General features: G+C 44.9%; 1 protein-coding gene across 1 annotated transcript in view; it reads left to right on the top strand.

Moving 5' to 3' along the window:
* pidd1 (p53-induced death domain protein 1) overlaps positions 1-20,081 on the top strand; it is a gene marked incomplete at its 5' end in the record, with an annotated part of 29,805 nt that overhangs the window by 4,874 nt on the left and 4,850 nt on the right. The window contains 8 exon segments of the mRNA XM_031832832.1: positions 148-321; positions 774-921; positions 1,661-1,796; positions 3,191-3,341; positions 4,488-4,611; positions 4,686-4,801; positions 9,530-9,637; positions 13,815-14,020. Of these exon segments, the coding sequence (XP_031688692.1) occupies positions 148-321; positions 774-921; positions 1,661-1,796; positions 3,191-3,341; positions 4,488-4,611; positions 4,686-4,801; positions 9,530-9,637; positions 13,815-14,020 (1,163 nt within the window).

The following is a 20,081-nucleotide window of genomic DNA, read 5'->3' as shown; positions in this document are numbered from 1 at the left end:
TGTCTGTCTGTCTGTCTGTCTGTCTGTCTGTCTGTCTGTCTGTCTGTCTGTCTCACCCTCTCTGTCTGTCTGTCTTTGTCTGTGTAAGAATTTATTCTTAATTGACTTTCCTCTTCAAAAAATTAAATAACAGGTTTGTCCCCATAGCTGGCCTGCGTCTCAGTGAGACAGTTCTCCTGGTTTGTGGCAGTGGGTCGTCCAGTCAGGGACAGTTGCTCTGTGACACCAGAGGGGGCGCTGTTGGTGTCACGTTCAGACGCAGGCATCAAACTGACCTTCCCCCCGGACTGCACTGTTCAGACCCGCACCATCACTCTACAGGTACAGTCCGGTATTCACCATCACTCTACAGGTACAGTCCGGTATTCACCATCACTCTACGGGTACAGTCCGGTATTCACCATCACTCTACAGGTACAGTCCGGTATTCACCATCACTCTACAGGTACAGTCCGGTATTCACCATCACTCTACAGGTACAGTCCGGTATTCACCATCACTCTACAGGTACAGTCCGGTATTCACCATCACTTTACAGGTACAGTCCGGTATTCACCATCACTCTACAGGTACAGTCCGGTATTCACCATCACTCTACAGGTACAGTCCGGTATTCACCAGAGACTGGTTCTTCCAGAGAGCATAGTTTGTTAAAACAATACAACAATACTAGCTACTATCGTCTTTATTTTGTGACACTGTGCTTTCCTGCTAATCTCCTCAGCAGTGGGTAATGTAGATCCCAATCCCTGCTCACTCCCCTGTTTCTACAGGTGCTACAGGTGTCTGTCACTGAGGTCCAGACGTTGTGTGGAGACCCTCAGGCCAGAGTCAGTCCCCTCCTCTGTCTCTCTCAAGACCCCAGCATCCAATTCCTCCAGCCAATCAAGGTGCAGGTTCCTCTGCCAACTGGACTCACTGGTAGGTCTACCGGGTCCTGTTTGAACACTGTTCAACGCTTTAATTTATTTCCTCTCCACTTCAGATCTGACGTGATTGGATATGGTGTTAGCAGAATGGTTACTTGCTGCTTGGCTTTCAACCCTTCTAGCCGTTTCTGATGAGAAATTACTTCAAGTAGACCCGTCTCCATGGAGACCCCAGCTCTACCTGCATTCATTTAACCATGTTGATGTCCCAGGTCATACAGTAGACCTGTCCTGTCTCCATGGAGACCCCAGCTCTACCTGCATTCATTTAACCATGTTGATGTCCCAGGTCATACAGTAGACCTGTCCTGTCTCCATGGAGACCCCAGCTCTACCTGCATTCATTTAACCATGTTGTTGTTGTTGTTGATGTCCCAGGTCATACAGTAGACCTGTCCTGTCTCCATGGAGACCCCAGCTCTACCTGCATTCATTTAACCATGTTGTTGTTGTTGTTGTTGTTGATGTCCCAGGTCATACAGTAGACCTGTCCTGTCTCCATGGAGACCCCAGCTCTACCTGCATTCATTTAACCATGTTTTTGTTGTTGTTGTTGATGTCCCAGGTCATACAGTAGACTTGTCCTGTCTCCATGGAGACCCCAGCTCTACCTGCATTCATTTAACCATGTTTTTGTTGATGTCCCAGGTCATACAGTAGACCTGTCCTGTCTCCATGGAGACCCCAGCTCTACCTGCATTCATTTAACCATGTTTTTGTTGATGTCCCAGGTCATACAGTAGACCTGTCCTGTCTCCACCTGCTTCATGGAGACCCCAGCGCCCACACCTGGACAGACATAACCTCACAGGTGTCCCTGTACGTCACACAGCTCTACGCCATCTTCTACATCACTCACTTCTCCTGGTGAGTTCCTGTTATTCCAGACTACATGAACACACAGTTTTACAGTAGGAATGTCCTGTTATTCCAGACTACATGAACACACGGCTTTACAGTAATCAATCAATCAATCAAATGTATTTATAAAGCCCTTCATACATCAGCTGATATCTCAAAGTGCTGTACAGAAACCCAGCCTAAAACCCCAAACAGCAAGCAATGCAGGTGTAGAAGCCCGGTGGCTAGGAAAAACTCCCTGGAAAGGCCAGAACCTAGGAAGAAACCTAGAGAGGAACCAGGCTATGAGGGGTGGCCAGTCCTCTTCTGGCTGTGCCGGGTGGAGATTATAACAGAACATGGCCAAGATGTTCAAATGTTCATAAATGACCAGCATGGTCCAATAATAATAATCACAGGCAGAACAGTTGAAACTGTAAACAACCCAACGTTTATATCCTAGGACAAGCTAGCAACAGCAAGCTAGCTAAATAGGACACATTAGCTAGAAACAGCAAGCTAGCTAAATAGGACACATTAGCTAGAAACAGCAAGCTAGCTAAATAGGACACATTAGCTAGAAACAGCAAGCTAGCTAAATAGGACACATTAGCTAGCAACAGCAAGCTAGCTAAATAGGACACATTAGCTAGAAACAGCAAGCGAGCTAAATAGGACACATTAGCTAGAAACAGCAAGCTAGCTAAATAGGACACATTAGCTAGCAACAGCAAGCTAGCTAAATAGGACACATTAGCTAGCAACAGCAAGCTAGCTAAATAGGACACATTAGCTAGAAACAGCAAGCTAGCTAAATAGGACACATTAGCTAGAAACAGCAAGCTAGCTAAATAGGACACATTAGCTAGAAACAGCAAGCTAGCTAAATAGGACACATTAGCTAGCAACAGCAAGCTAGCTAAATAGGACACATTAGCTAGAAACAGCAAGCTAGCTAAATAGGACACATTAGCTAGAAACAGCAAGCTAGCTAAATAGGACACATTAGCTAGCAACAGCAAGCTAGCTAAATAGGACACATTAGCTAGAAACAGCAAGCTAGCTAAATAGGACACATTAGCTAGAAACAGCAAGCTAGCTAAATTGCAATAAATGTTTAATGCTTTTCGACCTGTCCCCAAATTAATATCATTGGTTCAGAGTTTGTTTTGATATTTCAACCTGTGTGTCATGATCGCATTTCGTGTGGTGGGGGACAAAATCCATTTGCGTAGGCCCTCGTCCTGTCTGGGCATAGTGTTAGAGTATGGTCTTCTCACATTGGTCCTTGAGGCTGACGTTGTTTAAGTTCATATCGTTCATCTATCCTGGGTAGTGGCTGTGGTCCGTACGGTGTTACCGGAGCCTGAATCCGGTTCTATTGGCTACGTCTGTTTAATAGGTTGTGTATATTATTCCAGGTACTGGCTGTGGTACACTACCCAGCGCTGTGTTAGCGGGGTGGTCCGTAGGGTCTACCAGAGACTGAAGCAGTTTCAGGTCCAGTTCCTGGTGCTACAGAGGAGAACAGACCCCAAACAGGTTCTGCTACAGTGCCTGCCTGCTGACAAGGTGGGTCCAGTCAACCAATCAAGCCATCCATCCATTTATTGATCTTCAGTCTGAAATGTATGATTTGTGTGGTAAGAGTTGGTGTTGGAGAAGCGACCCAACCCCAAACAGGTTCTGCTACAGTGCCGGCCATGCCAACAAGGTGGGTCGGTGGATATAGGATAAGAGACCAAGGACAGTCAGTGTTACAGCAGCATCACTTCCTGAGACCAAGAGCAGTCAGTGTTACAGCAGCATCACTTCCTGAGACCTAGGGACAGTCAGTGTTACAGCAGCATCACTTCCTGAGACCTAGGGACAGTCAGTGTTACAGCTGCATCACTTCCTGAGACCTAGGGACAGTCAGTGTTACAGCAGCATCACTTCCTGAGACCTAGAGCAGACAGTGTTACAGCAGCATCACTTCCTGAGACCAAGGACAGTCAGTGTTACAGCAGCATCACTTCCTGAGACCTAGGACAGTCAGTGTTACAGCAGCATCACTTCCTGAGACCAAGGACAGTCAGTGTTACAGCAGCATCACTTCCTGAGACCAAGGACAGTCAGTGTTACAGCAGCATCACTTCCTGAGACCAAGGACAGTCAGTGTTACAGCAGCATCACTTCCTGAGACCAAGGACAGTCAGTGTTACAGCAGCATCACTTCCTGAGACCAAGGACAGTCAGTGGCTGTATCACATGCATAGTACATCAGATTTTCCACTGCAAGTTTTAGAAGTGCAGGAATGTTAGAAGATCCACCGTGTGTCGATGTCATAATGTGTGTCGATGTCATAATGTGTGTCGATGTCATAATGTGTGTCGATGTCATAATGTGTGTCGATGTCATAATGTGTGTCGATGTCATAATGTGTGTCGATGTCATAATGTGTGTCGATGTCATAATGTGTGTCGATGTCATAATGTGTGTCGATGTCATAACGTGTGTCGATGTCATAACGTGTGTCGATGTCATAACGTGTGTCGATGTCATAACGTGTGTCATAACGTGTGTCGATGTCATAACGTGTGTCGATGTCATAATGTGTGTCGATGTCATAATGTGTGTCGATGTCATAATGTGTGTCGATGTCATAATGTGTGTCGATGTCATAATGTGTGTTGATGTCATAATGTGTACAGTAAATATCTGACAATGTTTAACAGGTGGACAACAGAGTACAGTCTCTGTCAGAGCAGTACGATGGGCCACAACCCTCAGACCTCTGTGACCTGTTGGAGGGAGAGCAGTTCTTCGCTGGCTTCGAGAGGGGCCTAGACGTCAGCGCAGGTACATTTGGGAAATGATACAATTTGAACAACATCTTCCCGGTGAAACACTACTACGTCCTCTCTCTCTTTCAGATAGACCAGACTGTGCGGAAGGGAGACTGTCGTTTGTGTTCTACTCTCGGTTGAAGAATCTCAAAGAGGTGTACGTCTGTCCAACACAGAAGCAGGAGGGGTCAATCAGGGGCCAGGTGAGAGACTAGTGACCCCTGACAGAGAGAGAGGGTGTACAGAGAGAGACAGAGAGAGAGAGTTCATTACAGCAGCAAATGATTAACTATGGTACATTATTCATAAAGAGCTTTATTAGGTAAGGGATAAACACCAACATTTTGTACATTACCTTGGAAAATAATGTACATAAATAATGTACATAACGGAGGTGTTTATCTCGCTCACACCACAGTTGCCAAAGAAAACAATACTCAAGCACACATTTGCAGGTAGAAATAACAAGTTTTCATTGGTAGAATTAACACGTTTTCATTGGTAGAATTAACACGTTTTCATTGGTAGAATTAACACGTTTTCATTGGTAGAATTAACACGTTTTCATTGGTAGAATTAACACGTTTTCATTGGTAGAAATAACACGTTTTCATTGGTAGAATTAACACGTTTTCATTGGTAGAATTAACACGTTTTCATTGGTAGAATTAACATGTTTTCATTGGTAGAATTAACACGTTTTCATTGGTAGAATTAACACGTTTTCATTGGTAGAAATAACACGTTTTCATTGGTAGAAATAACACGTTTTCATTGGTAGAATTAACACGTTTTCATTGGTAGAATTAACACGTTTTCATTGGTAGAATTAACACGTTTTCATTGGTAGAATTAACACGTTTTCATTGGTAGAATTAACACGTTTTCATTGGTAGAATTAACACGTTTTCATTGGTAGAATTAACACGTTTTCATTGGTAGAATTAACATGTTTTCATTGGTAGAATTAACACGTTTTCATTGGTAGAATTAACACGTTTTCATTGGTAGAATTAACATGTTTTCATTGGTATTTTCAGTTTAATAAGTCAATTCCTAATTTTTCATCCTCCCACCAAGCCTGGTTGTTAGTTATATTGGTGAGGCTGACTAATCCATTGTGGAGGCCTGTCTCAGTGGACTAATCCATTGTAGAGGCCTGTCTCAGTGGACTAATCCATTGTAGAGGCCTGTCTCAGTGGACTAATCCATTGTAGAGGCCTGTCTCAGTGGACTGATGCATTGTAGAGGCCTGTCTCAGTGGACTAATCCATTGTAGAGGCCTGTCTCAGTGGACTGATGCATTGTAGAGGCCTGTCTCAGTGGACTAATCCATTGTAGAGGCCTGTCTCAGTGGACTAATCCATTGTAGAGGCCTGTCTCAGTGGACTAATCCATTGTAGAGGCCTGTCTCAGTGGACTAATCCATTGTAGAGGCCTGTCTCAGTGGACTAATCCATTGTAGAGGCCTGTCTCAGTGGACTAATCCATTGTAGAGGCCTGTCTCAGTGGACTAATCCATTGTAGAGGCCTGTCTCAGTGGACTAATCCATTGTAGAGGCCTGTCTCAGTGGACTAATCCATTGTAGAGGCCTGTCTCAGTGGACTAATCCATTGTAGAGGCCTGTCTCAGTGGACTAATCCATTGTAGAGGCCTGTCTCAGTGGACTAATCCATTGTAGAGGCCTGTCTCAGTGGACTAATCCATTGTAGAGGCCTGTCTCAGTGGACTAATCCATTGTAGAGGCCTGTCTCAGTGGACTAATCCATTGTAGAGGCCTGTCTCAGTGGACTAAATGTAGGCCTGCTACATTATACATATAGGCTAATAAATGTAGGCCTATAAATGTAGTCCTGTAAATGTAGTCCTACTACATTATAAATGTAGGCCTGTAAATGTAGTCCTACTACATTATACATGTAGGCCTGTAAATGTAGGCCTGTAAATGTAGTCCTACTACATTATACATGTAGGCCTGTAAATGTAGGCCTATAAATGTAGTCCTGTAAATGTAGTCCTACTACATAATAAATGTAGGCCTGTAAATGTAGTCCTACTACATTATAAATGTAGGCCTGTAAATGTAGTCCTACTACATTATAAATGTAGTCCTGTAAATGTAGTCCTAGAAATGTAGTCCTAGAAATGTAGTCCTACTAAATTGTAAATATAGGCCTGTAAATGTAGTCCTGTAAATGTAGTCCTACTACATTATAAATGTAGTCCTATAAATGTAGTCCTACTAAATTATAAATGTAGGCCTGTAAATGTAGGCCTACTACATTATAAATGTAGGCCTACTACATTATAAATGTAGTCCTGTAAATGTAGTCCTAGAAATGTAGTCCTAGAAATGTAGTCCTACTAAATTGTAAATATAGGCCTGTAAATGTAGTCCTGTAAATGTAGTCCTACTACATTATAAATGTAGTCCTATAAATAGTCCTACTAAATTATAAATGTAGGCCTGTAAATGTAGTCCTACTACATTATAAATGTAGTCCTATAAATGTAGTCCTACTACATTATAAATGTAGGCCTGTAAATCTAGGCCTATAAATGTGGTCCTACTACATTATAAATGTCAGCCTGTAAATGTCAGCCTGTAAATGTCGGCCTGTGAATGTAGTCTTATAAATGTAGGCCTATAAATGTAGGCCAATATATGTATGCTAATACAGTGGGGCAAAAAGTATTTAGTCAGCCACCAATTGTGCAAGTTCTCCCACTTAAAAAGATGAGAGGCCTGTAATTTTGCATTTCAAATATTTTATTTATTTGTATTTATTTTACCAGGTAAGTTGACTGAGAACACGTTGTCATTTACAGCAAAGACCTGGGGAATAGTTACAGGGGAGATGAAAGAGCCAATTGTAAGCTGGGGATGATTAGGTGACCGTGATGGTATAAGGGCCAGATTGGGAATTTAACACCCCTACTCTTACGATAAGTGCCATGGGATCTTTAGAGACCACAGAGAGTCAGGACACCCGTTTAACATCCTATCTGAAAGACAGCACCCTACACAGGGCAATGTCCCCAATCACTGCCCTGGGGCATTGGGATGTTATTTTACACCAGAGGAAAAAGTGCCTCCTACTGGCCCTCCAACACCACTTCCAGCACCATCTGGTCTCCCATCCAGGGACTGACCAGGACCAACCCTGCTTAGCTTCAGAAGCAAGCCAGCAGCATCTGGTCTCCCATCCAGGGACCGACCAGGACCAACCTTGCTTAGCTTCAGAAGCAAGCCAGCAGCATCTAGTCTCCCATCCAGGGACCGACCAGGACCAACCCTGCTTAGCTTCAGAAGCAAGCCAGCAGCATCTGGTCTCCCATCCAGGGACCGACTAGGACCAACCCTGCTTAGCTTCAGAAGCAAGCCAGCAGCATCTGGTCTCCCATCCAGGGACCGACCAGGACCAACCCTGCTTAGCTTCAGAAGCAAGCCAGCAGCATCTGGTCTCCCATCCAGGGACCGACTAGGACCAACCCTGCTTAGCTTCAGAAGCAAGCCAGCAGCATCTGGTCTCCCATCCAGGGACCGACTAGGACCAACCCTGCTTAGCTTCAGAAGCAAGCCAGCAGCATCTGGTCTCCCATCCAGGGACCGACTAGGACCAACCCTGCTCAGCTTCAGAAGCAAGCCAGCAGCATCTGGTCTCCCATCCAGGGACCGACTAGGACCAACCCTGCTTAGCTTCAGAAGCAAGCCAGCAGCATCTGGTCTCCCATCCAGGGACCGACTAGGACCAACCCTGCTTAGCTTCAGAAGCAAGCCAGCAGCATCTGGTCTCCCATCCAGGGACCGACTAGGACCAACCCTGCTTAGCTTCAGAAGCAAGCCAGCAGCATCTGGTCTCCCATCCAGGGACCGACCAGGACCAACCCTGCTTAGCTTCAGAAGCAAGCCAGCAGCATCTGGTCTCCCATCCAGGGACCGACTAGGACCAACCCTGCTCAGCTTCAGAAGCAAGCCAGCAGCATCTGGTCTCCCATCCAGGGACCGACTAGGACCAACCCTGCTCAGCTTCAAAAGCAAGCCAGCAGCATCTGGTCTCCCATCCAGGGACCGACCAGGACCAACCCTGCTTAGCTTCAGAAGCAAGCCAGCAGCATCTGGTCTCCCATCCAGGGACCGACTAGGACCAACCCTGCTCAGCTTCAGAAGCAAGCCAGCAGCATCTGGTCTCCCATCCAGGGACCGACTAGGACCAACCCTGCTTAGCTTCAGAAGCAAGCCAGCAGCATCTGGTCTCCCATCCAGGGACCGACTAGGACCAACCCTGCTTAGCTTCAGAAGCAAGCCAGCAGCATCTGGTCTCCCATCCAGGGACCGACTAGGACCAACCCTGCTTAGCTTCAGAAGCAAGCCAGCAGCATCTAGTCTCCCAACCAGGGACCGACCAGGACCAACCCTGCTCAGCTTCAGAAGCAAGCCAGCAGCATCTGGTCTCCCATCCAGGGACCGACCAGGACCAACCCTGCTCAGCTTCAGAAGCAAGCCAGCAGCATCTGGTCTCCCATCCAGGGACCGACTAGGACCAACCCTGCTCAGCTTCAGAAGCAAGCCAGCAGTGGGATGTGGGATGTGGGATGCTGCTGGCAAAGATGATGAAGCAAAACAATTGAAAAACCATGTTCTTTTTGTTTGTATTTTCTTTTACCAGATCTAATGTGTTTTATTCTCCTACATTCATTTCACATTTCCACAAAACTTCAAAGTGTTTCCTTTCAAGTGGGATCACGAATATGCAAACTCTTGCTTCAGGTCCTGAGCTACAGGCAGTTAGATTTGGTCGTTTTAGGCCAAAAAAAGGGTCTGATCCTTAAGAGGATTTATATAACTGACTTGCCTAGTTAAATAAAGGTTAAACAAATCAAATATAATTGAAAGACTATTCTATCTGAAGTTCTCTCTCCTCTCCAGGTGTCTTTCTATCGAGGGGAGGTTCCCAGTGACATACCACAGGAAGTGGCCAGGAAAAGGAAAGGACACGACAGCCAATGGCTGGCCACCTTACCACTCAGACTTCCTGTAAGTGAGAACAGAGCATGAGCTCAGTCAGAGACACCCTTCTCTAGCCTGTTCCCAGATCTGTTTGTGCTGTACAGATGGAGGCTCATAATTTGAGCCAGTTTCCTACAGCAGGAAAATAATTCCTGTAGCAACAGGAAATGTGAATTATTAAGTGGATTATAATTAATGAAGAACAAGAAGGCCCGCACACTCTTTAAGCTCCCAGTTCACCGCATTATTGACTACGTACTATTCTTTGTAATCCCAGCACCTATGTTTTTAATGATGTGTGTGTATAACCACAAACTTTTCTATAGATTATAATTAATGGCCATTTTTGTAGGGATTGATAAGGAAAATCAAGTCTGAAATTTCAAAGTTAGAAATCACAAATCTTCAGAAGCCTTTTTAAACCTCAAATACACTACACGTTTAAAAATGTCCTGAATTGCAGAAATGTTCTTCTGCAACAGGGTGATCAAATTAAGATCCTACATCTGTATAGCCAACTTCTATGTTTGGCCTGGCATGACAATGACCATAGGAGTTTACTATTCAGCACGAACAGATATGGGATCACACAAACTGCTTGTGAAGTCTTTATTTTCCAAAGCATCAGGACAAGCATCAGGAACATCTGCTAACCATGTGTATGTGACCGATAACATTTGATTTTGATTTGACATGTCAGATGTTTGAGGACCCACTACCCAGTACCACTATCCTTTGTATATATTGGATGATCTTACCATTTCTCTCTTCCTCCTCTTCACTCTGGCTGGGATTTAAAGGTAATGTCCCTCACATTCAATATATTTTTAAAGGTAATGTCCCTGATAGTCAATAGACTTTTAAAGGTAATGTCCCTCACATTCAATAGACTTTTAAAGGTAATGTCCCTGATAGTCAATAAGACCTTTAAAGGTAATGTCCTTGATATTTTGACTCTGCGAGCGTTGGCTCAATCACACATCACCTAAATCAACATAAATGATCAGAAGTCATTCGCAGTACACAGGTTGTTTTGTCTGCGTTCGTTTGAATCCTGGCCTCTTTCTCTACATGTACTGTTCTGTGTTAGGTTTATTTTACAAAGATAACGCACATTAATCAATATTTTCTGTAAAATAAGAGTTTTACAAAGTATATTCTTCTTTTAGGATGTTTAAACATTCTATTGAAACTCGCAGACTCCCAGAGTCTTTATCACCGTAATGTTAAAGATAACGATGAAACAGATCCATCCTCCTATTGCTCTCCTCGGATGCGATCTCAAGGTGTTTACTAAAATACTCTGCAAACAGACTAAATAAATGCATTTCGACTATAATTCATCGTGACAAAACTGGTTTCATCCCAGGCAGATTCTCATTTTTTGGGGCGGCAGGGTAGCCTAGTGGTTAGAGTGTTGGACTAGTAACCGGAAGGTTGAAAGTTCAAACCCCCGAGCTGACAAGGTACAGGCAGTTAACCCACTGTTCCTAGGCTGTCATTGAAAATAAGAATTTGTTCTTAACTGACCTGCCTAGTTAAATAAAGGTAAAATAAAAATAAAATAAAATTTTCCAATCGTCAGGCGACTGACCGATGAATATCATGTGTTCTAAACATGACAAAGATTCAAAAGTGGCCATTGTTTGACCAAGTGGAATGGAACTACATTATGACAGTAGTAATTTAGTTCTGTCTCTTGGGTTGAAATACTATACTGAAAAAAATATATATAAATATATACACAACATGCAAAAATGTCAATGATTTTACCAAGTTTATAGTTCATATAAGGAAATCAGTCAATTGAAATAAATTCATTAGGCCCTAATCTATGGACTGAGCAGGGCAGTGTAGCCATGGGTGGCCCACCGACTTGGGAGCCAGGCCCAGCCAATCAAAATACCTTTTTCGCCAGACAAAAATACTGCTCTGTTTTGTCAGCTGCCCTGGTGGCTGATCTCAGACGATCCTGCACGTGAAAAAAACCAGATATGGAGGTCCTGGGCTAGCGTGGTTACACGTGGTCTGCGGTTGTGAGGCCGGTTGATGTACTGCCAAATTCCCTAAAACAATGTTGGATGCGGCTTATGGTAGAGAAATGTACATTAAATTCTCTGGCAACAGCTCTGGTGGACATTCCTGCAGTCAGCATGCCAATTGCACGTTCCTTCAAAACTTGAGACATCTGTGGCATTGCTGTGTGACAAAACTGCACATTTTAGTGGCCTTTTATTGTCCCCTGCACAAGGTGCACCTGTGTAATGATCATGCTGTTTAGTCAGCTTCTTGATATGCGAACCTGTCAGGTGGATGGATTATCTTGGGAAAGGAGAAACGCTCACTAACAAGGATTTAAACACATTTGTGCACAACATTTGAAAGATATAAGATTTTTGTGCACATGGAACATTTCTGGGAACTTTTTATTTCAGCTCGTGAAACATGGGACACTTTACATGTTGCGTTTTTATATTTTTGTTCAGTTGTATATGCGTTCCCGACAGCTTCAGTTCTCATTTCAATAAATCACCTCCGTTTTCACGTCAACGTTCCTGTCGCCAGGGGTGCCCCTTGAGTCCGTTGCTATTCGCCATTGCTATGGCATTGCAACCTAGCTGTTAGTATCAGGAGCCATGTTTTCTTTGCTCCGCTAAACATGGGCAAGGTTGATCACCGCATTGTCACTCTATATCATTGCACCGCATTGCTATGGAAGCCCTACCTAGCTATTAGTATCAGGAGCCATGTTTTCATTGCTCCGCTGAACATGGTCCCTCTATATGCGGATGGCGTTATTTTGTTCCTTTCATGCCCCGAAGAGTCACTCCCACCGCTGTTGGAGCCTATCGAATCATTTGGAGCACTCTCTTGGTACACCATAAACTGGGATAAAAGTGATTTCATGCCTCATAAAACATTGTCAATTTTAAAATAACGTCAAATTGATCAGAAATACAGTGTAGACATTGTTAATGTTGTAAATGACATTGTTATTGTTGTAAATTTTTTATGGAATATCTACATATGTGGACAGAGGCCCATTATCAGCAACCTTCACTCCTGTGTTCCAATGGCACGCTGTGTTAGCTAAAAGGCTAATTGATCATTAGAATTTTGCAATTATGTTAGCACAGCTGAAATATTTTGTTCTGATTAAAGAAGCAATAAAACTGGCCTCCTTTTTAGACTAGTTGAGTATCTGGAGCATCAGCATTTGTGGGTTCAATTACAGGCTCAAAATGGCTAGAAACAAAGAACTTTCTTCTGAAACTTGTAATGGTATGGACTGGGTGCAGCCTCAGTACCCTCCGTGTTTCCACACAACATTTGAAGGAGACCTGTGCGGAAGACCTTGTTATGGAGATAAATGATGACATTTTGGGCTGATTGCCTTCGAGATATTCACTTGTGTTCGATAAACTCCCGACAATTTATTCAATACAAAGTGATTCACAGACTGGAGTATTGCTGTACCAAATTACACTAGTCTTTACCCCTCGGTCTCTCCGACATACCCTAAGTGCAAGTCTGCCGAGGGTACCCTCGGTCACCTCTTCTGGTCATGCCCCAAACTGCACACAATTCTGGCAGGATATTTTGAAGTGCCAGGGGAACACAGGAGTGATGGTTGCTGATAATGGGGCCTATGTAGATATTCCATTAAAAATCAACTGTTTCAAGCTACAATTGTCCCCAAAAATATTTATGTAAATGTTCCAGATTTAGCCAGACGGTTAATTTGACACTTTCCCCACGCACTCAGGCTATGAACTCTGATTGGATAGTAATGGTATGAGCCTCTTCCTCTACTTCCTGTCTTCACCACCCACTCAGGCTATGAACTCTGATTGGATAGTAATGGTATGAGCCTCTTTCTCTACTTCCTGTCTTCACCACCCACTCAGGCTATGAACTCTGATTGGATAGTAATGGTATGAGCCTCTTCCTCTACTACCTGTCTTCACTACCCACTCAGGCTATGAACTCTGATTGGATAGTAATGGTATGAGCCTCTTCCTCTACTTCCTGTCTTCATCACCCACTCAGGCTAGGAACTCTGATTGGATAGTAATGGTATGAGCCTCTTCCTCTACTTCCTGTCTTCATCACCCACTCAGGCTAGGAACTCTGATTGGATAGTAATGGTATGAGTCTCTTCCTCTACTTCCTGTCTTCACCGCCCTCTCTCCCTTCCCCTCAGGGCCTAAACTCAGAGGGTGGTAGTAATGGTATGGACTGGGAGCAGCCTCAGTACCCTCCGCTGAACCTGGGCGACCCAGAGAGCGGGTACCTGACTGAGGCTAACCTGCTGGCCATCTCCCTGCAGATCGGACAGGACTGGAGGTCCATTGGCATCAACCTGGGAATCAGCTACCAGGAGCTGGACCGCATGCAGTACAAATACAGGTGGGCATGTTCATTAGGCACCAAATGTAAGAAAACTGACCGAAACAGGGAGACATTACCTGTACTTATCCAATAAGAAACACTCATTTTGCATTCAGTATAAATACACCTGGGCATGATGGTTACTGTGATGGAGAACCAGGGTCATGTTCATTAGGCACCAAATGGAACGAAATAAAGCGGATCGAAACTGGGAGGGACTTCCAATGTCTCCCGAAACAGGGAGACATTACCTGTACTTATCCAATAAGAAACACTCATTTTGCATTCAGTATAAATACACCTGGGCATGATGGTTACTGTGATGGAGAACCAGGGTCATGTTCATTAGGCACCAAATGGAACGAAATAAAGCGGATCGAAACTGGGAGGGACTTCCTGGATTTGAGAAAAGCTCAATCTTTCTTTTTTTTCTTTTTTTCTGTTGCAGATAACTTTTGAAATGTTTTTTTTTTTTCTCTCCGTTTATGAATAAGAGCCCGGTCACTTTAGAATGATTAACCACGCTGCATACAACCGTATGTCATGTCATGTTATATGTCATGTTATATGTTATATGTGTCAGTATTTCCAGTTAGGTTGCAACAACATATGCATGAAAATTTGCATGAATTAAAAAAAAATTGGGGGGGGAATTCTGTTCATCAAGGAGTACAGTATGAGGAGTCAGTCTTATCTGAATCAAACTTTTATTTGAGTCAAACAGTATTTCATTTAGAATGACATTTTATTTCAATTGTTTAATATTTGATTCTGAATCAATCTTTTATTTGTGTCTTATTTGATGAGATCTCAATTACTGACCTGTTGTAAGGTGATGTGCTTCTACACCTGCATTGCTTGCTGTTTGGGGGGTTTTAGGCTGGGTTTCTGTATAACACTTTGAGATATCAGCTGATGTACGAAGGGCTATATAAATAAATACATTTGATTTGATGTGTCATTACCAACACTATGCAGATTAAACTGTGGGATTATCATGAAGCTAGATTAATGTAGGACTAACGCTGAGCCTAAGAATAACGAGTTAAACTCACCCTCATCAATATGTTCTGGAACCCTTTATTTGAGGGTTAAGTGCATAAGGACTTCATAACCCATTCATAACTCATCCATAACCCATCCATAACCCCTTCATAACCCATCCATAACCCCTTCATAACCCATCCATAACCCCTTCATAACCCATCCATAACCCCTTCATAACCCATTCATAACCCCTTCATAACCCATTCATAACTCATCCATAACCCATCCATAACCCCTTAACCCATTCATAACCCCTTCATAACCCCTTCATAACCCCTTCATAACCCCTTTATAACCCATTTATAACCCCTTCATAACCCCTTCATAACCCCTTCATAACCCATTCATAACCCCTTCATAAGCACATTAATAAGCAGTGACTATTACATCTTTATCATGGTCATTTCCCTTTTTATCAGAAGGATTTTGGGATGAGAGGGAACAAGAGGGATGCAGATTTGCTAAATGTAGTTCTTGTTTTCTGTGCCAACCCATTGTACTATTTCTGGATGATAGGGGATGAGGTGATGTACTCCATGTGTGGGCAGGCACATGGAGTATTAGCATAGGATAACTAAAGTCCTTCAATTCTCACTGGAGGGATTTAACTTGTAAGGAGTCTGGAAGAGACATGCAGGGGGAGTCGGGAGAGAAGAGAGAGGAGTGGTGTATAGAGGGAGGAGAGAGAACGGAGTGGTGTAGAGAGGGAACGGAGTGGTGTAGAGGGAACGGAGTGGTGTAGAGAGGGAGGAGAGGGAACGGAGTGGTGTAGAGAGGGAACGGAGTGGTGGAGAGGGAACGGAGTGGTGTGGAGAGGGAACGGAGTGGTGTGGAGAGGGAACGGAGTGGTGTGGAGAGGGAACGGAGTGGTGTGGAGAGGGAACGGAGTGGTGTGGAGAGGGAACGGAGTGGTGTGGAGTGGTGTAGAGAGGGAGGAGAGGGAACGGAGTGGTGTAGAGAGGGAGGAGAGGGAATGGAGTGGTGTAGAGAGAGGGAGAGAACTGAGTGGTGTATAGTGAGAGAGATATACATCTGAGTATCAGTGTGATCTCCTGCAGTGTTCCAGATGGCTTCGTGACGATTTACAAAAAAGAGGGATTAAAACAAAAAAACATTCTCCCCCAGCTTGTCATCTGTCTCTCTCTCTCTCTCTCTCTCTCTCTGTCTCTGTCTCTGTCTCTCTCTCTCTGGCTCTCTCTCTCTCGCTCTCTCTCTCTCTCTCTGTCTCTCTCTGTCTGCCACAAGTAGGGGATGATTAACATTGATATTCAGTGGGCAGCATTTCTGTCAGTTTGAGGATGATGAACATGCTAACAAACACAAAAAAGATAGCTTCAGTGCTGATGCTGCAGAGAGAGGGGGGAGAGACCGAGAGAGGGGGGAGAGACAGAGAGAGAATGTGTGACTTGAATTAATCCCAGAACCTAACATGTTCAGGTTACCCCTGACAAGGCCAATGAACACCGTGCCTCACCGGAAGCTGTCCCATTTAGTGAGAGTGTGTTCATGCTTCTGGACGTTGTGTTATTAAAGCTAACCAGGTAACCAGGTAACTGGTTTCGTGACTTTCCTGCTGAATCTGTTATTGATTACGAAGGCTAACAAGCCTGGGTTTGGGTTCATGACCATGCCCAAATTAAGAGATACTGACGCTTTGTTATCGGGGATGTCTCGGCGGTCGGGTCAGCTTGTGTGTGGGGACGGTGTCAGGAACAGTTGTTTGACCCGTGTCTGGTACTATTCTATTCCCCTAGTCCAGTCCATGGTACTGACCCGTGTCTGGTACTATTCCATTCCCCTAGTCCAGTCCATGGTACCGACCGGTTCCCTTGGCAAATGTGGGGATTTCTTCTGGTTTCCTCTCGCCGGTTCCCGTATCTCGGCAGGGTTATGGGACCCGGGGATGGATTGAGGGGCGTTGTTCAGATCAGATGTCATGTCAAATCAAATCAAATCAAATTTATTTGTCACATACACATGGTTAGCAGATGTTAATGCGAGTGTAGCGAAATGCTTGTGCTTCTAGTTCCGACAATGCAGTAATAACGAACAAGTAATCTAACTAACAATTCCCCAAAAAACTACTGTCTTATACACAATGTAAGAGGATAAAGAATATGTACATAAGGATATATGAATGAGTGATGGTACAGAGCAGCATAGGCAAGATACAGTAGATGATATCGAGTACAGTATATACATATGAGATGAGTATGTAAACCAAGTGGCATAGTTAAAGTGGCTAGTGATACATGTATTACATAAGGATGCAGTCGATGATATAGAGTACAGTATCTACGTATGCATATGAGATGAATAATGTAGGGTAAGTAACATTATATAAGGTAGCATTGTTTAAAGTGGCTAGTGATAAATTTACATCATTTCCCATCAATTCCCATGATTAAAGTGGCTGGAGTAGAGTCAGTGGCATTGACAGTGTGTTGGCAGTAGCCACTCAATGTTAGTGGTGGCTGTTTAACAGTCTGATGGCCTTGAGATAGAAGCTGTTTTTCAGTCTCTCGGTCCCAGCTTTGATGCACCTGTACTGACCTCGCCTTCTGGATGACAGCGGGGTGAACAGGCAGTGGCTCGGGTGGTTGATGTCCTTGATGATCTTTATGGCCTTCCTGTAGCATCGGGTGGTGTAGGTGTCCTGGAGGGCAGGTAGTTTGCCCCCGGTGATGCGTTGTGCAGACCTCACTACCCTCTGGAGAGCCTTACGGTTGAGGGCGGTGCAGTTGCCATACCAGGCGGTGATACAGCCCGCCAGGATGCTCTCGATTGTGCATCTGTAGAAGTTTGTGAGTGCTTTTGGTGACAAGCCGAATTTCTTCAGCCTCCTGAGGTTGAAGAGGCGCTGCTGCGCCTTCCTCACGATGCTGTCTGTGTGAGTGGACCAATTCAGTTTGTCTGTGATGTGTATGCCGAGGAACTTAAAACTTGCTACCCTCTCCACTACTGTTCCATCGATGTGGATGGGGGGGGTGTTCCCTCTGCTGTTTCCTGAAGTCCACAATCATCTCCTTAGTTTTGTTGACGTTGAGTGTGAGGTTATTTTCCTGACACCACACTCCGAGGGCCCTCACCTCCTCCCTGTAGGCCGTCTCGTCGTTGTTGGTAATCAAGCCTACCACTGTTGTGTCGTCCTCAAACTTGATGATTGAGTTGGAGGCGTGCGTGGCCACGCAGTCGTGGGTGAACAGGGAGTACAGGAGAGGGCTCAGAACGCACCCTTGTGGGGCCCCAGTGTTGAGGATCAGCGGGGAGGAGATGTTGTTGCCTACCCTCACCACCTGGGTGCGGCCCGTCAGGAAGTCCAGTACCCAGTTGCACAGGGCGGGGTCGAGACCCAGGGTCTCGAGCTTGATGACGAGCTTGGAGGGTACTATGGTGTTGAATGCCGAGCTGTAGTCGATGAACAGCATTCTCACATAGGTATTCCTCTTGTCCAGATGGGTTAGGGCAGTGTGCAGTGTGGTTGAGATTGCATCGTCTGTGGACCTATTTGGGCGGTAAGCAAATTGGAGTGGGTCAAGGGTGTCAGGTAGGGTGGAGGTGATATGGTCCCTTGACTAGTCTCTCAAAGCACTTCATGATGACGGATGTGAGTGCTACGGGGCGGTAGTCGTTTAGCTCAGTTACCTTAGCTTTCTTGGGAACAGGAACAATGGTGGCCCTCTTGAAGCATGTGGGAACAGCAGACTGGTATAGGGATTGGTTGAATATGTCCGTAAACACACCGGCCAGCTGGTCTGCGCATGCTCTGAGGGCGCGGCTGGGGATGCCGTCTGGGCCTGCAGCCTTGCGAGGGTTAACACGTTTAAATGTCTTACTCACTTCGGCTGCAGTGAAGGAGAGACCGCATGTTTTCGTTGCAGGCCGTGTCAGTGGCACTGTATTGTCCTCAAAGCGGGCAAAAAAGTTGTTTAGTCTGCCTGGGAGCAAGACATCCTGGTCCGTGACTGGGCTGGGTTTCTTCCTGTAGTCCGTGATTGACTGTAGACCCTGCCACATGCCTCTTGTGTCTGAGCCGTTGAATTGAGATTCTACTTTGTCTCTGTACTGGCGCTTAGCTTGTTTGATAGCCTTGCGGAGGGAATAGCTGCACTGTTTGTATTCAGTCATGTTACCAGACACCTTGCCCTGATTAAAAGCAGTGGTTCGCGCCTTCAGTTCCACACGAATGCTGCCATCAATCCACGGTTTCTGGTTGGGGAATGTTTTAATCGTTGCTATGGGAACGACATCTTCAACGCACGTTCTAATGAACTCGCACACCGAATCAGCGTATTCGTCAATGTTGTTGGCTGACGCAATACGAAACATCTCCCAGTCCACGTGATGGAAGCAGTCTTGGAGTGTGGAGTCAGCTTGGTCGGACCAGCGTTGGACAGACCTCAGCGTGGGAGCTTCTTGTTTTAGTTTCTGTCTGTAGGCAGGGATCAACAAAATGGAGTCGTGGTCAGCTTTTCCGAAAGGGGGGCGGGGCAGGGCCTTATATGCGTCGCGGAAGTTAGAGTAACAATGATCCAGGGTCTTTCCACCCCTGGTTGCGCAATCGATATGCTGATAAAATTTAGGGAGTCTTGTTTTCAGATTAGCCTTGTTAAAATCCCCAGCTACAATGAATGCAGCCTCCGGATAAATCGTTTCCAGTTTGCAGAGAGTTAAATAAAGTTCGTTCAGAGCCATCTCGATGTGTCTGCTTGGGGGGGGATATATACGGCTGTGATTATAATCGAAGACAATTTTCTTGGTAGATAATGCGGTCTACATTTGATTGTGAGGAATTCTAAATCAGGTGAACAGAAGGATTTGAGTTCCTGTATGTTTCTTTCATCACACCATGTCACGTTGGCCATAAGGCATACGCCCCCGCCCCTCTTCTTACCAGAAAGATGTTCGTTTCTGTCCGCGCGATGCGTGGAGAAACCCGCTGGCTGCACCGCTTCGGATTGCGTCTCTCCAGTGAGCCACGTTTCCGTGAAGCAGAGAACGTTACAGTCTCTGATGTCCCTCTGGAATGCTA

This window comes from Oncorhynchus kisutch, linkage group LG10, assembly GCF_002021735.2.
Source record: "Oncorhynchus kisutch isolate 150728-3 linkage group LG10, Okis_V2, whole genome shotgun sequence".
Taxonomy (NCBI): domain Eukaryota; kingdom Metazoa; phylum Chordata; class Actinopteri; order Salmoniformes; family Salmonidae; genus Oncorhynchus; species Oncorhynchus kisutch.
Note: the sequence above shows the minus strand (reverse complement) of the source record. Positions and strands in the feature narration are given on the sequence as shown.